The sequence below is a fragment of the Gracilinanus agilis genome, chromosome 2, assembly GCF_016433145.1.
Source record: "Gracilinanus agilis isolate LMUSP501 chromosome 2, AgileGrace, whole genome shotgun sequence".
In the NCBI taxonomy this organism is placed as follows: domain Eukaryota; kingdom Metazoa; phylum Chordata; class Mammalia; order Didelphimorphia; family Didelphidae; genus Gracilinanus; species Gracilinanus agilis.
The window spans coordinates 667,125,434-667,141,097 of NC_058131.1; the positions used below are offsets into that span (position 1 = coordinate 667,125,434).

The 15,664-nt window shown below is 39.3% G+C and overlaps 1 protein-coding gene across 1 annotated transcript in view; it reads left to right on the forward strand.

Moving 5' to 3' along the window:
• KCNMA1 (potassium calcium-activated channel subfamily M alpha 1) overlaps positions 1–15,664 on the forward strand; it is a 299,458-nt gene that overhangs the window by 15,032 nt on the left and 268,762 nt on the right. Inside the window, exons 3-5 of the mRNA XM_044659039.1 lie at positions 7,497–7,572; positions 11,004–11,174; positions 12,839–12,930. Coding sequence (XP_044514974.1) covers positions 7,497–7,572; positions 11,004–11,174; positions 12,839–12,930 — 339 coding nt within the window. The remainder of the gene's footprint in view (positions 1–7,496; positions 7,573–11,003; positions 11,175–12,838; positions 12,931–15,664) is intronic.

Genomic DNA, 15,664 nt, shown 5'->3' on the forward strand with positions numbered 1-15,664 from the left:
TTTCTTTCTTTCTTTCTTTCTTTCTTTCTTTCTTTCTTTCTTTCTTTCTTTCTTTCTTTTTCTTTCTTTCTTCCTTCCTTCCTTCCTTCCTTCCTTCCTTCCTTCCTTCCTTCCTTCCTTCCTTCCTTCCTTCCTTCCTTCCTTTCTTTCAATTGGGCTTGAGCGGTCTCCTTGAGGTCACACATCTAGGGAGTATCTGAGACCTGATTTGAACCTAAGCCTTCCTGACTCCAGGCCTGGTTCTCTATTCACTATGCTATCTAGCTGCCCTTCCAAGTTCTTTCTGATGGCAGCTTGCTGCCCACTATGCTCAGTTGTCTCTTGAATGGGCACTTTCCTAGAGTCCTGCAAAGAATCCTCTGTGAGCTTCAAAACAACCTTGTTCTTGCCTCCTTTGCCTTCCCCAGAGGTATTGGTGGTTCTGGCCTCCAGATTCTTTTTCCTTGTCCTACTCTCTCCTGTTCGTTTTGCCAGAAAAAAGTCCGCTCACCTTTTATTAAAGCAAGCTTTATTCTTATTTTCTTTGCCTATTGTCCTAGGCTAGTTTAAGTTATAACTTCTCCTAGGGGCCATGCCCCTCAGTGGCCAGTGCTACTCCCCAGAGAACTTGCCTGAAATACACCTAATTCCCTTTAAGGATCTCTTCTTCCATCAATGCTTGTACTTCTTTTGTGTTTCCTCTCAATTTTTTTCCTCTCTGAAGGCCATCACTAATTCATCATTAGGCCTGGGATGACTAAAGTTCTCTGAGATTAGTGAATCCCCCCCTTTTGGGCTCAGATTACCTACTCTGCCCATTTCACCCCCTACCTTTTTATATTGGATTACTCACCACCCAGGTGCTTTTCCAGGGGCCATAGGATGGTAAAATCATTGCATCATAACCCTAGAACTTGCAGGGCCTGAGGGGCCATTTATTTCACATCCCTCATTTTATAGATGTGGAAACTGAGGCCCAGGGAGTTTTAATGATTTGCCAAGGTCACACAAGTGGTTTTCTATAATCCTATCATTATGTTTTTTATTCTGCCCCCAACATATTTTCCTTTGGCATAAAAATATAGACCATTTCCACCAAAAGCTTATTTTGCTATACTAGGAAATTATTTTTGGCTGTGGCAGGAGATTGAGTGTATATGAGGGAAGTTCTGGACTTAGGATTTCATTGTGTAGAAAACTCCCTGTGTGGGAACATCCTCATGAGAAAAGATGTAGTACCGGAAAGTGTTTATGAAGTCATCTAATCCTTCCTATTTATACTTGAGGGAAAGGATGTCCAGAGAGAAAAGTCATTTCCTAATGCTGCACATACCAGAGGTGAGATTTGAATCCATATCCTCTTGTTTGGCAACTGGTTCTCTTTCCAGTGTTTCCCCGATGCAGCTCAACTTACCATTTTAGTTTTACCATTTACCAACTCTACCATTACATTATGCTCAATAAAGTACCCATTTAGAAAGTGACCTGGGTCCTTGGGAGGGCTAGTGGATGGTCTGTTATCACACAGCTGCCTAGGGAGCAGACACAGAGCTTATGTTCCAGCTCCAAGATCAGCCTCCTGCTTTACTGGACCATCAGCATAAAGAAATTGAATTTAAATCCAGGGCCTCAGAAAGTGACATTCTTCTTGGGAAGTGGAGGGAGCAGAAGAGGAAAGTTAAATAGTCTCCCCTGATTTTTGGAGGTTACAAAGTCATTTTGAACTCAGGGCCAGTCTGAGGCTCTGATAGGTATGTGTGTATGTATGTATTCTATACAGGAGAGCTATAGGGATTCTGAGCTTTAAGATAACAGTGGAAGGGTAGGGCTTAGATACCAGAGACTCACCAAACAAGGACAAGGATTGCCATCTGCAAAAAAGAGAAAATTCTGGACCCCAGCAATGCAAGGCACAATCCCATCCTACCTATTTAATATGTATTTTTGGAATCTATTTGGGGCCAACTAAAATCCCTAAGGAAGAATGATTTATTTTTGCTCGTCCATCAGGCCATGGACTAATTTATCCTCTAGTGGGTGTTTGGAGGTTCAGGGTACATAGTATACTAACTAAAATCACCCCCATCCCCCCAGCTCACATATCCCTTGGTTTTCCAGTCCAAAGTTACAGGACAAAAATTAATCTAAAAGCTAATTCCTAATACTGAAAGTTGTAATGTTGCTATTGATGATAAAAAAAAAAGAAAATAAATCCAACTTTCAGTTAACATCTATGATTCTACCCACACAGATTACATCTTCTACATATCGTACAAACCCTCTAGAACAGGGGTCGGCAACGTATGGCTCTCGAGCCATATCTGGCTCTTTTGAGGGCCAGATATGGCTCTTTCTGCAGGAGCCATAAAGTCCTTTTTTTTTTTTTCAGGTGCTGTTACAGGAGCGGCACTGTGAGCACTGTACGGCTCTCACGAAATTACATTTTTAAAAATGTGGCGTTTATGGCTCTCACAGCCAAAAAGGTTGCCGACCCCTGATCTAGAACTTTTATTTTTATTTTTTTATTATAAACCACTCCTATGAATTTTATGTGACAGCTAAGTGGTACCATGAATAGTCTTGGAACTGCAATCAGGAAGACCTGATGCTGAGCAAATCACTTAACTGCTATTTGCTTTAGTTTTTTCACCTGTAAAAACCGAAATAATAATATCACCTACTTCCCATGGTTTTTATAAAGAAAAAATGAGATAATATTTGTAAGTTGCTTTGCAAAATTAAAAGCAATGATTAAATGCTAGCTATTATTATAAGGAGGCAGGTAAAAGACTCGGAGATAAGAGTGCTGGGCTTGAAGTCAGGAGGATCTGAGTTCAGATTTGACCTCAGACACTTCATAGCTACATGGCCCTGGACAAGTCACTTAACCTCTGTTTATCTTAATCCACTGGAGAAGGGAATGGCAAACCGCTCTTGTATCTTTGCCAAGAAAACTCCATGGAGAAAGTATGGTCCATGGGATCAGGAAGAGTTAGATTTCACTATACAGCTGAATAACAATAACAATCATTATTATTATCATCTCTCTATTTGGACTGTTTCTTCAGAAAACCAAGGAAACCAATTACTTTGTTGTCCAGTTGAAAGGGCCCTGGATTTGCAGTCAGAGAACCCAGGTTGAAATCTAGGCTTCATTAATTACTCCCTGTGTAACCTTGGGAAGGTCTTTTTTTTTAATCTTTATTTTATTCCAATAACAATTTTACACATAAGTTTTCCAAAGTTATATGGTTCATGTTGTCTCCTTCCCTTCTTCCCTCACCCCTCTGGGAATTGACAAACAATTTTGGAAAAGTCTTTTATTCTCAGTAAGCCTCAAGATCATCATCTGAAAAAAAGAGATCCTTTGACAAGGTGGCCTCCATAGTCCTTTCTAATAATAGCAGTCTTCATATATTGCTTTAAGCTTTAAAGTACCCATGATATTTCACTTGAGTCTTACAACAACTTTGTGAAGTAGGTTCTATTCTCAAGGACCATTTTGGAATAAAGCACTTTTTGGTGGCAGCTGGAAATGCCCTTGGAAAATGCCTTTGGTTATTTTTAGTACCCATAGATCTATGATGGTTGTCATACAGCTTGGTAACATTCTGTTGTTGTTTAGTTGTTTTCAACTCTTTGTGAACCCATTTGAGGTTTTTCTTGGAAGAGATACTTGAGTGGCTTGCCATTTCCAGCTCTTCTAGCTCATTTTATAGATGAGGAAACCAAGGCAAATAGATTCAAGTGACTTGCCCAGTTTCATATAGCTAGTAAATGTCTCAGGCTGGATTTGAACTCAGGAAAATGAGTCTTCCTGACTCTAGACCATGCACTTTATCCACTCCACCGTCTAGCTGCCCGATCCAGCTTCTGAGAAAAGGAAAGTTATTTAGCTCCTTAGTTTCTCTGTTTCTCTGTCTTTTCCCCCCTAAGCTACTGCTTCCTGGTCTGTTCCTTACTTCCAAATACCACAGTAACATCAGGGAAAATTTGAAGCCAGCCTCACCCCCCATGCTCAGTCCCTCCAACACACTCTTCCATCTTCAGCTCCTTCATGTCCTCTCCTCCTCCCAAGCCTGAAGGCCAAGATTAGGGCTGGAATTTAACATTCATAACAGAATTATTGATACTCTGACTTCTTTAGTACCTGGGGGCTCTTCGGGTTTTTAGCTACTCCAGTGCCATGAGTCTCCAGGAGTATGGACATAGGAGAGTCCGAGATAGGAAGGAAAAAAGTCATCTCCTTGTCAGCACAGCTATATCCAGTCTGTGGAGACTAGCCAGGATTACTGGCAGGACTGTTTCCACGTCATACTCATGCCTAGTAGAGGCAAGAGAAATCTGGAGCAACATAAACCCAGATCTGCTATTGCATGTCGTGTTTATGGGATAAACACCAATGCAATTAATGCTTGAATTCTGCTCTGCCTCCCAGATGGAGGAGGATCAGACATTGGCTTTGGGGGGACGTAATATTAAAAGAAACGTTTTGTGTACTTGAGAAACTGGGAATTCTAAAGGACAGTGTTGGAACCAAGTATTTTTGTTGACAGCATAGAAATATCCTTGGAAAATGCCTTTGGTTTTCTGAGTCTCAACTCTTACAACTAGAAGATTGCTTCAGAGTGAAGCCTGTTTGATATCTGATTTAGCACAAAGCTTTTCCTACCTTGGCAGTATATTATTCTTATTGTTTCTGCTCTTCTCTAATTAAGCAGAGCCTGAAAAGAGCTCCTATGCCGAATTGTTTGCTTGCTTGTTTGTTTGTTCATCCATGAGCCTGGAGCTATACAAATGGGCACCCGGTCCTGCACTACCCCAGCTGTTTGCTCAATAGTTGGCCGTTTTTTGAGTGTGAGTTGATTCTCAGCATACTTTCCAGAGCAGAACGATCTCATGTATGGATCTGTTCACCAATGGACCTTCCTCCCTCCTTGCTCTCTGCTCTAATTGGGAGGTGAATGAATTCCAGGAGCTCGCTCTCTCTCGCTCTCTTATTCTCAGGATGATACATTCCAGCCCTTTTTGCTTGGACCAAACTCACTCAGGATGCTGTGAGTTTCCCTTAGCATATAGGAGATGTCCTTTTGGTTGACATTCATAGGAACATCCAAGTTTTGATCTCTATGATTATCACAAAGGATGAACATGGAAAAATGTATTGTATAATAACATGTGTACAATCTATATTACCTGCCTTCTTGGGAAAGGGGTAAGTTTGGGAGGAAGGGAGAAAACATGGATCACCAAGTATCAGAAAATGATGATTGAAAATTGTACTGATGTAATTTGGGAAAAGTTTTCTTTTTAAAGTTTTAAATCTGTTTATGGTTCCAAAAGGGCAGCTAGGTGGCACAGTGAATAGAGATTCAGACCAGGAGTCATGAAAAGCTGAATGCAAAGATGGCCTCAAGACACTTAAAAGCTGTATGACCCTGGGCAATTCATTTTACCCAGTTTGCTTCATTTGTATAATGAGCTAGAGAAGGAAATGGCAAATCACTCAGGAATCTTTGCCAAGAAAATCTCAAAAGGAATCATGAAGAGTTGGACATAACTAAATAAATGGTATAATGAGTAGTTACAGTGCTGTAAGTTTCATAGTATGATTTGCATATATCATTTGGTGTCCTCATAATGGCCCTGGGAGGTAGATATTATTATTCTCATTTAAAAGAGGAAGAAACATACTAAAAGATTTAAGTTATTGACCTCTGGTTACACAGCCAGAAAGTGTCTTAGGCAGGATTTGAATTCAGGTCTTCCTAATTCCAAATCCAGAATTATATCCACTACATCAGTGGTGCCAACCTCAAATGGAAATGGGGACAATTGAACCATACATGAAGATTCCTGTAGGCTGCATATTGACTTAGAAAATGACATATTAGTGTTATCTATGTTTGATTGTATTTTTCTTTATTTTAATAAGTGTCTCCCAATTATATTTTAATCCAGTTGAGCCACATTTAGAGGTGGTATGGGCCATGTGTGGGCTGCATATTTGACATTTCTGTATCATATGGTCTGCCTCTGGGGTTCTCTGCTAGAGCTACAATGAAACCAAAACATCCATGAGATCAGAACAGTGAGGTAGATGAGTTGGTTGATATATTATTGTATATTGAGTAAAAAAGCACTAGAATATGGTGGCCAGAAAGCTCATCTCCAAACCACAGAGTTCTGGGTTCAAGTCTCTCCTTTGACATACCCTTTGATTTTGAGCTTCTCCCTGTTTTGTCAGCCATTCTAGTGACTTCTTAGTTTTCTAGGCAACACTGTTAAGACTGTTGGCCAGATGGTACTAACCTACACTAAAAGAATAAGCCCATTACCAGCCCCAATATGCTTTATACTATAGGAGATGCATAAAGCTATAAAACATCTCCTTCCCATAAGGAGTTTGCTATCTAGTTAGAGAGAAAAGATGATCACGTGAAAAGTTGAATTACAACCTTAGAGATCATTAAGAATAGAAACCCAATGTGGCACAGTGCAAGAAATGTCACAAGACAGAATATGATTCATTGCCAAATGAGCAGTCCAGAAAATAAGTTAATCCCCAGGATGCAGATGTCATTTTGTTGTTCCCTCATTTCAGGCATGTCCAACTTTTCATGACTCTATTTGGGGTTTTCTTAGGTTAGATACCAGAGTGGTTTGCTGTTCCTTCTCCAGCTTGTTTTTTTGGGATTCTAAGCTGGAAAGTGATCCAATAAAAAGCATTGAGAAGGATCTGCAGTTTCATCAGGATAAAGAACTCCTGGTATGATAACTCCTGGCACCAACTTAGATTCCAGTCCATCTATGAAGTCCTGCAAGTAAAGCTTGCAGAGATTCAAGAACTCATTCAGGCTCCAAAAGTTAGTCCGTATATTTGAAACCCTAATCACAAGCCTGCCTCTATTCACTATGTCATACATTGCTGTAAAGGAATTATTTAAAGGGAGAGCTCAATGGCTAGCAGAAAGCTACTTCAGTCATACCAAGAGAAGAGATGATGGACTAAAGTAGGCTGGTGACATGGGGGAAAAGTAAGAAGGGATATCTGATGTAAATTAAGCTGTATTACAATCAATGGGGCACCTGGGTGACTTTCCCCCTCAGTTTTCTCATCTGTAAAATGAGCTGGAGAAAGAAATGGCAAAACACTCCACTATCTGCCAAGAAGACCTCAAATGGGGTCATGAAGAGTCAGACACCAGAGAAACAACTCAACAATAACAACAACAAACCTCCACCAAGTTTCAAATTCCTCTACCAGAGTTTCTTGCCCAGTTGTTCCTCTGCCTTTCCGAATTCAAAGCTAGATCTTTTTTTTTTCTTCCTCACCCTTCTCTTTCTCTGCCTGCCTCCTCCATCCCCAGGATTAAGAAATGGTCCATGAGTGTAAGCTTTGGGAAGGGACTTGCTTTATAGCCACTGCAGAGACTCCTTGGAAGAAGGCCTAAAGGTCTAGCCCAGCACTGACTTCTCTTTGTAATAGAACTGTCTTTGTGTTTTGGTTTGTACAGTAATTCTATCAAGCTGGTGAATCTGCTCTCCATATTTATCAGCACATGGCTGACAGCAGCTGGGTTCATACATTTGGTAAGTACCCAAGAAGACACATTCTTACGGTGGCTTTCATGGGTCAGTCCCCATCCTCAGATTTTTTTACCTTAAAGTGCTTTGCCTGAGATAGAACTTTGGTGGGGCCATTAAATGTAGAGAAGAGGGGAAGTACGCGCGCACACACACACACACACACACACACACACACACACAAGCTGTCTTACTTTTCAGTCTTCTACCCCAAACTAGTTTTAAGTGGTAAATAATGTTCTGATCATTAATCTCAGTTTTTTAGGTTCAGCAATAGTGAGGTGATACTCCAGTGCATTTTGAGTGAATAGCCGCAAGAGCATAGCTCAGCCACAAGATGGCAGTGGCTCTTCACCAAACTTCTAGGGAAGCAGTCGATGGAAGCCAAGTCTGGATGTCATCTCCCAGAAAACGACAATTTGGGCTCCCTCCACTTCTCTTGATTTCTCCCTTGAGAAAACACACACACACACACACACACAAACAACACACACACACACACACACACACACACACACACACACACACACACACACACATTGCTCCTGACCAATGGCCAGCCCAGTTATTTTGTGTTTCAGAATTGTGTGTGTGTGTGTGTATTTGTGTATGTGTTTTAAGTAGAACTCTATAGTGTGTCCCCATTGTGAAGAAAGGTTCTGAACCTCAGTTGTTATATTTATTCAGTGTTTGCTATGCGCCAGGCACTGTGCTGAGTGTTGGGAATACAAGGAAAGACCAATCCAGAGTCCTTACCCTCCACAAGGGCTCATTCTAATGAAGGAGAGGTTAGCAATTTAACAAATAATCATGCATATTCAGTGTAAATAGGAAGTTCTCTCCTTAGGAAAGGCATTTGTTGCTGGGGGGTGGGGGAGAGGGTGGTACCAGGAAAGGTCCCCTGTAGAAGGCAGCATTTGAGCTGAGACTCCAAGCAAGCCAGGGAAGCTGGGATCTGAAGTCAGGAGGCAGACTATTGGAAGCATGAGGAATAGCTGGTGGAAATGCTGGGAATTCAGAAGGAGCAACATCAGAAAGCCCCCGGATTTTGGGAGCACAGACTGTCCCTACCAGATGTTTGAACCATACCTTAGTTTGTCATTTCCACCATTAGCTATCTCCTCCTCCTCCTCCTCCTCCTCCTCCTCCTCCTCCTTCTCCTCCTCCTTCTCCTCCACTACCACCACCACCACCACCAACAACAACAACACGTATACTGAAACTCGTTCCCCACCTGTCACAATTCTACCTTTCCTTCAAGCCTTGGATCAGACTCTACTTCTGTGATGCTTTTCATGAAGTCCCCACCTGGAAGTAATCTTGCCTTCTCTGTACCCTCCTAGCCTGCAGTAGTTCTGCTATGCATTTACCACACCCTGCCTCTGAGAGTTATCAGTGGCCATGCATAGCTCCTTGAGGTCAAAGAACTTCTATTTGCCCTAAGATTCCCTCAGTATTTAGAGAAGTACCTGGACCATAGAAGTCCCCACTAAGCCCCTGTTGTTAAAGGACCACATGCCATTTGGCCATTGTAAAGCAAAAAAGGACTTTAATGTAAGCATCTAGTTTAGGATTGTCAATTCTCAGACAGATTTGGGATCTTTTTCTCTACTGGAAGCTATTGGGGAACCTCTTGAATAAAGTAGTTTCTAGATAGCAAATACTTGTGCTCAAATATACATAGCAACTAAGGGCCAATTTCTAATTGCTTGGGGAGCGGGTTGGGAAAAATAGGGCTGAAAAATACCATCCAACCCAACAAGCATTGATTAAGCAGCTTCACTATTTTAGGCACAGTGGATACCCAGACAAAATAAAACAGTACAAATAAATGTCTGTGTATATGTGTGTGTGTGTGTGTGTGTGTATGTGTGTGTGTGTGTGTGTGTTGTTTGTGTGTGTATATGGGGACAGGCAGACACACACTCCCTAGGAGGTAGGTCCATTATTATCCTGATTTTATAGATGAGAAAACTGAAACAGAAGTTAAAGGACTTACCCAGGGTCACATAGCTAATAAGTATTAGGGACCAGATGTGAACTCCAATATTTTCTGACTCCAGACTCAGTGCTCTATCCACTGTACTACCATCTATCTCTAAGAGCTAACATTCTAATATGAGTTTTTCCTTGAAGGAAGATGTGTCTATATTACTCTATCCTACTCAATAAACTCCAGTGGCTCCCTATTGCCTCTAGTAGCAAATACAAAATTTCCTATTAAGCTTTTAAAACCCTTTAGATATGTGGGAGGAGAAACACAAAAGAAAAACAACTGCTTGAACACATGGGCTGATGGGGGTATTATTGGGGATGTGGACACTAAACGATAACTCTAGTCCAATTATCAATAATATGGAATTAGGCCTTGATCAATGATACATGTAAAACCCAGTGGAATTATGCGTCAGCTAAGGAGGGTTAGGGGGTTTGGGGGAGAGGGAAAGAACATGAAATATGTAACTAGGGGAAAATATTCAAAATTAAAATTAAAAAATAAAATAAAATAAAATAAAAAATAAAACTCTTTAGATCCCTACCCCAAACTACCTATCACTGCAGCCTCGTTGGACATTACAATCCCTCTCATGGTCTTCTGTCCAAATATACTAGCTCCCCACTCCTACACAGAACCTCTCCTCCTTTAAGTTTCAGCTACAGAAAACTTTTCTTGGTCCTGTCCAATTGTTAGTGCCCTTCCTTGGAAATTTCCCTATAATTAGCTATTTTATATTTACTCTCTTTCTGTTTATTTTGTATATACTTTAATATGGATGAGTATCTCCTGTTGGAATATAAACTCCTTGTGAGTAGGCATTGTTATATTCTTTGCATTTGTATCTCCAGCAGCTAAGACTTCCTGACACAGGCATTCACTAAGTACTTGTGGAGTTGCAGATACAAAGTGTAAATAAATACATACAAAGTACATATGGAATAAGTGGAAGATAATCTTCGAGGAGAAGGCTTTAGTAACTGGGAGCATGTACCTCATTATTTAAAGAGGGAGAGAAGGTGACTCTCATCTTTTCTGCCTTCTATTGATGAAAGTTCTAACTATAATTTATATGTGGCCTTCGTGTAGCCTTTTTCTCAAACAAAGGTCAGGAAAGACATAGAGTCAAAATGATCCACAGAAAATGGCAGCTTAAGGGCCAATTTAGAATCCTAGCGTGAATTTCCAAGACCAATGAAATGCTTCGATTGGAATCTGAAGAGGGAAGTTGCTAGAAACTTTGAGCAAACCATCTCTAAAACTGGAATGTAGTGATGTCAGTTTTGTTAGCTGGTAAACCACCACTAGATAGAGTCAAACTGATCAAAGGAAGGAAAAGTTTAAGAAACAACTTTCTTGTACTTACCCTGATATATTCAATTTCTTGTTTGTTTGGTTGGTTTTTTCTTTTGCCTGTCTAACTCGTGTTCCTTTATTATAGGTGGAGAACTCAGGGGATCCATGGGAAAATTTCCAAAACAACCAAGCTCTAACATACTGGGAATGTGTCTATTTACTAATGGTTACAATGTCCACTGTTGGTTATGGGGATGTTTATGCAAAAACCACCCTTGGCCGTCTCTTCATGGTGTTCTTCATCCTCGGGGGACTGGTAAAATCTATTTTTATTATGATGATAATATTTGTGATCATTAATATTTTTGCATTATTCATTTCCTTAAAAGACTTTTGCTACTTAAACCAAGTTTCTGAATTAGAAGCAAATGATTGTCTTAACTTTATATTCTGCCAAAGTAAATGAGAGCGCAGTTAAGACTTTTCAGCACATTTTGGGGGGCCATTATATATAACTTGTTTGCCACAGACAAGGATTTATGTAAACCATATCCTTTGCCCTTGTCCAGAGGTATTCATTTAGTTAGGAATCAAGCTAAATGTCTTAAGGAAATAATGCATGGGAGTAAGAGTGAGTGCCCTCTGGATAGTAATGCAATTTGCAGCCCACTCTTTGGTAGCAACAACTGCTATTGCAGGATGCTATTAAATGTTATCAATACTTCTTAGACAGGTGGTGGTTTCAAGAGCTCTCCCTCTCCCTCTGTGTTCCTCCCCCTTGACTTCCAACAAACACTGTGGCTTGGGTCTGCTATAAGAGTTAGACAGTGACAAACCCTGATAGTTATCTATGATTTCGGGGATGTACTTGGCAAACATGACCTAAGGAAAAGATATATCATTAGGTGTGGGTAAGAGTGGCCTCATAGCTGGCCAGGTTAAGTACTAGCATAAACACTTCTGATTTTTTTCCCCTTTTAAATCACAGAGTTCCCTGATTTCTTTTCCTGGCCCATGCATATATTTACATAGCAACAAAAGGATTGACTCTTGTTATGTTACCACTGAGGGGAGATAGTCTAGGAACAATTCAATAATTAGAACATTTTTGTCTTTGAAGTCAGCCATATTTATGCTTAGTTTTTTGCTGTCTATAAGGTAAGTGACTAAAATCCTAATTCTCATCCAGCAGACCCTTATATATACTGCATACACATTTATAATTCTGTATATGCATACATATTTCTCTATACTGTATGTATATGACATATACATTTGTGATATGTATATAAATGAATATGTGTATGTATATATTTCACAAGCATTCCTATAATTTATATAAAGACCTGACAAATTACAGGACCTAACTATTGGGCAGTAGATTCTAAGAGTATCCAGCCACAATTCAATTGTTTGTTGGGCAAAACATGGCAGATTTGTTTGTCTCCTTGCTATTTTTCTCTCTCATGTAATTTCTGATAACTCCCTTTGTGTCTTTTGATTCTTTATTTTTAAAAGATTTGAAAATTAAAAAAAAAAACTTATGTTTATTCTTGATGTTTCATGGGACCATTTTGGTTCACTATTGAATTTTAATTATCATATAAAAGGTTCTTAGTTTAGAAATAACTTTTTAAAAATTTTAATATTGTTTTTACAGCATATAACTTTGCTTTTTTTTTCCTTTCTGAAAGCAGAACTAGATGGCAGTTCAATTTTATTTTGTTCCTACTTTATTTTATGTGATTTTCCCCCCCTTTCTTTAAATGTTTTCATTTTCTAGGTTTGCATCTTCCTGAAACCCAACATTTTGTGTTTTCAAGTTTCCCTTTTTTGTGTACGTGTGTGTATTTTTTTTAATCATTTTTAAAAACTCCTTCACAGATCTAATCCTTTTGCATTTTCAGGTCTTAATCTCCCCACCCCTTTTCTTTGACCTCTCTTTTTAGTCTTTTCTTCTATCTTCTATCTTTTCCTTAGGCCATGTTTGCCAGCTACGTCCCTGAAATCATAGAGTTAATAGGAAACCGCAAGAAATATGGTGGTTCCTATAGTGCGGTTAGTGGAAGAAAGTAAGTATGCCAAGAGGCTTCACTGCAACCAGAGCAGTAGAATCCTCTCTGCATGCCATTTTCTTTCTTTTTTTCCCTCTTTTTTTTGTTTCATGCATGTAGGCAATGTTTGCCCGCTACGTGCCCGAAATGGCTGCTCTCGCCCTGAACCGGAAAAGATATCGAGGGAGGTTTACATTAAAAGGCAGACCGTAAGTCAGTTTTATCAAGAAAAAGGTGTGATTGTGCAATGTGCATCCTTCACTCTAGTGTTTCAGTCAGTTTGAGGGGAAAGGGGACACACTTCCAGTGGAGTGTGATGCCAGATTAAGCTTCTTCCTCCCCCTTAGAAAGTGGTCACACTTGGTTTAAAGAACCAAGCCAGAGTTAGGTACCAAGTCATGATATATTTCATTTACCCTCATCCAAGAAAACTATTGAACTCATCCATCAAGTGACCTATAGCTCCACTAGTCACTTCTGAGAAGATCCCTTGCTATTCTTTTTACATAATCTGGTAATCTTATTCTCAGTATCAGATATTTTAGTTGACCAATTCTGGTTTCTACAGATCTAAGAAAACTACACTGTCTCTCTTTAGTCTTATTTTATGAAATGAAATCATAACAGGCAGCCATATTCTAGAATTGGAAGGTAATACCAGGCACAGTATTTTCATCATTTGTAGGAACAGTTGTCATATAGGACTTGCTGTTGATCTAATAAACCTATACAGAAAAAGGCAAATCCTATTCTCAAGGAGAATGCTTCCACTGCATAAGAGAGTATTAGGGAAATAGCATCAAATTCAAGCCATTTCTTTCTTTTCTTTTTTTTTCATTTCTTTCTATTTTATTTTCATTTATTTTTATAAATATAATTTTACTTTAAAAATCATTTCTCCATGTTTACATGATTCATATCCTCTCCCTCCCCTCTTCCCAACCCTCTCCCAAAGCTGATCAGCAATTCCACTGAGTTATACATGTATTATCACTCAAAACCCATTTCCATATTATCCATTTTTATAATAGATTAATATTTTAATACCAGAAATCCAAATCATATACCCATGTAAATAAGTGATAAATCATGTTTTCTTCTGAATTTCTACTCCCACAGTTCTTTCTTTAGATGTGAATACCATTCTTTCTCATAAGTCCCTCAAAATTGTCCTGGATCATTGCATTGCTATCAGTAGTAGAGTCAATTATATTTGGTCATCCCACAATGCTTCAGTTACTGTGTATAGTGTTCTGCTGGTTTTGCTCATTTCACTCTGAATCAGTTCATGTAGGTCCTTCCAGTTCTTACAGAAATAAAGTGATTCATCATTCCTTATAGCACAATAGTATTTCATCACCACCATATACCACAATTTGTTCAGCCATTCCCTGGTTGAAGGATATTCCCCTCATTTCCAATTCTTTTTACCACCACAAAAAGCTACGTTTATTTATTTATTTATTTGTATGAACTGATGCTTTCCCATTTTTTAAACCCTTACCTTCCACCTTAGAACTATGTATTGGTTCCAAGGGAAAAAAGTGGTAAGGGCTAGACAATGGGGGTTAAGTGACTTGCCCAGGGTCACACAGCTAGAGAGTATCTAAGGCAAGATTTGAACATAGGATCTCCTGTCTCTAGGCCTGGCTCTCAATCCACTGAGGCACCCAGGTGCCCCTCTTTCCCATTGTGTCATGATTATTTATAAGTTTTAATTTCATCTGAAAACTGCCTATGACCATTTGTCAACTGAGGAATGCTTTGATTTCTTGTACATTTAACTTAGTTCCTTATATATTTGAGAAGTTAGACCTCTGTCAGAGAATTTTTTTATAAAAAAATTTTCCCAGTTTGTTGCTTCCCTTCTAATTTTGGTTTTGTACAAAACCTTTTTAATTTAATATAGTCAAAAGTATTCATTTTACATCTTGTAATGTTCTCTATCTCTTGCTTGGTCTTAAATTCTTCCCTTCCCCATAGATCTGACAGGTAAATTATTCTACATTCACCTAATTTACTTATAATATCACTCTTTATATTTAAGTCATTTACCCATTTTGAATTTATCTTGGTATAGGATATGAAATACTGATCTAAATCTAACTTTTGCCATATTCTTTTCCAATTTTCCCAGCAATTTTTATCAGATACTGAGTTCTTATCCCAAAAGTTTGGATCTTTGGGTTTATCAAACATTAGATTGCTGAGGTCGTTTACCCCTAATCCAGGGATGGGCAAACTTTTTAAAGAGGGGGCCAAAGGAAAGGAAATGCTCATCTGTCAGCCCATTTCTAAGGCAACTCTTTCGAAGTTTCATTGTATTATATTCATCAGATTAGGAATAATGTCACAGGGCCAGATAGAACATTTCAGAGGGCTGCATCTGGCCCTTGGGCCATAGTTTGCCCATCACTAATTCCTCCACCCTTCTACCTCTTAGCCAGTACCATATTTTTTTTAAACCCTAATATCTTTTTTATACATATACACACACACACACATATATATATATATATATATCCTTCTATATTAATTTTATTTGTTACAGGGCTAGGCAATGGGGGTTAAGTGACTTGCCCAGGGTCACACAGCTAGAAAGTGTCTGAGGCCAGATTCGAACATAGGACCTCCTATCTCTAGGCCTGGCTCTCAATCCACTGAGCCATCCAGCTGCCCCCAAGCCAGTACCATATTGTTTTGATGATCAGTGCTTTATAGTTCAGTTTACAATCTGGTACTTCTAGGCCAT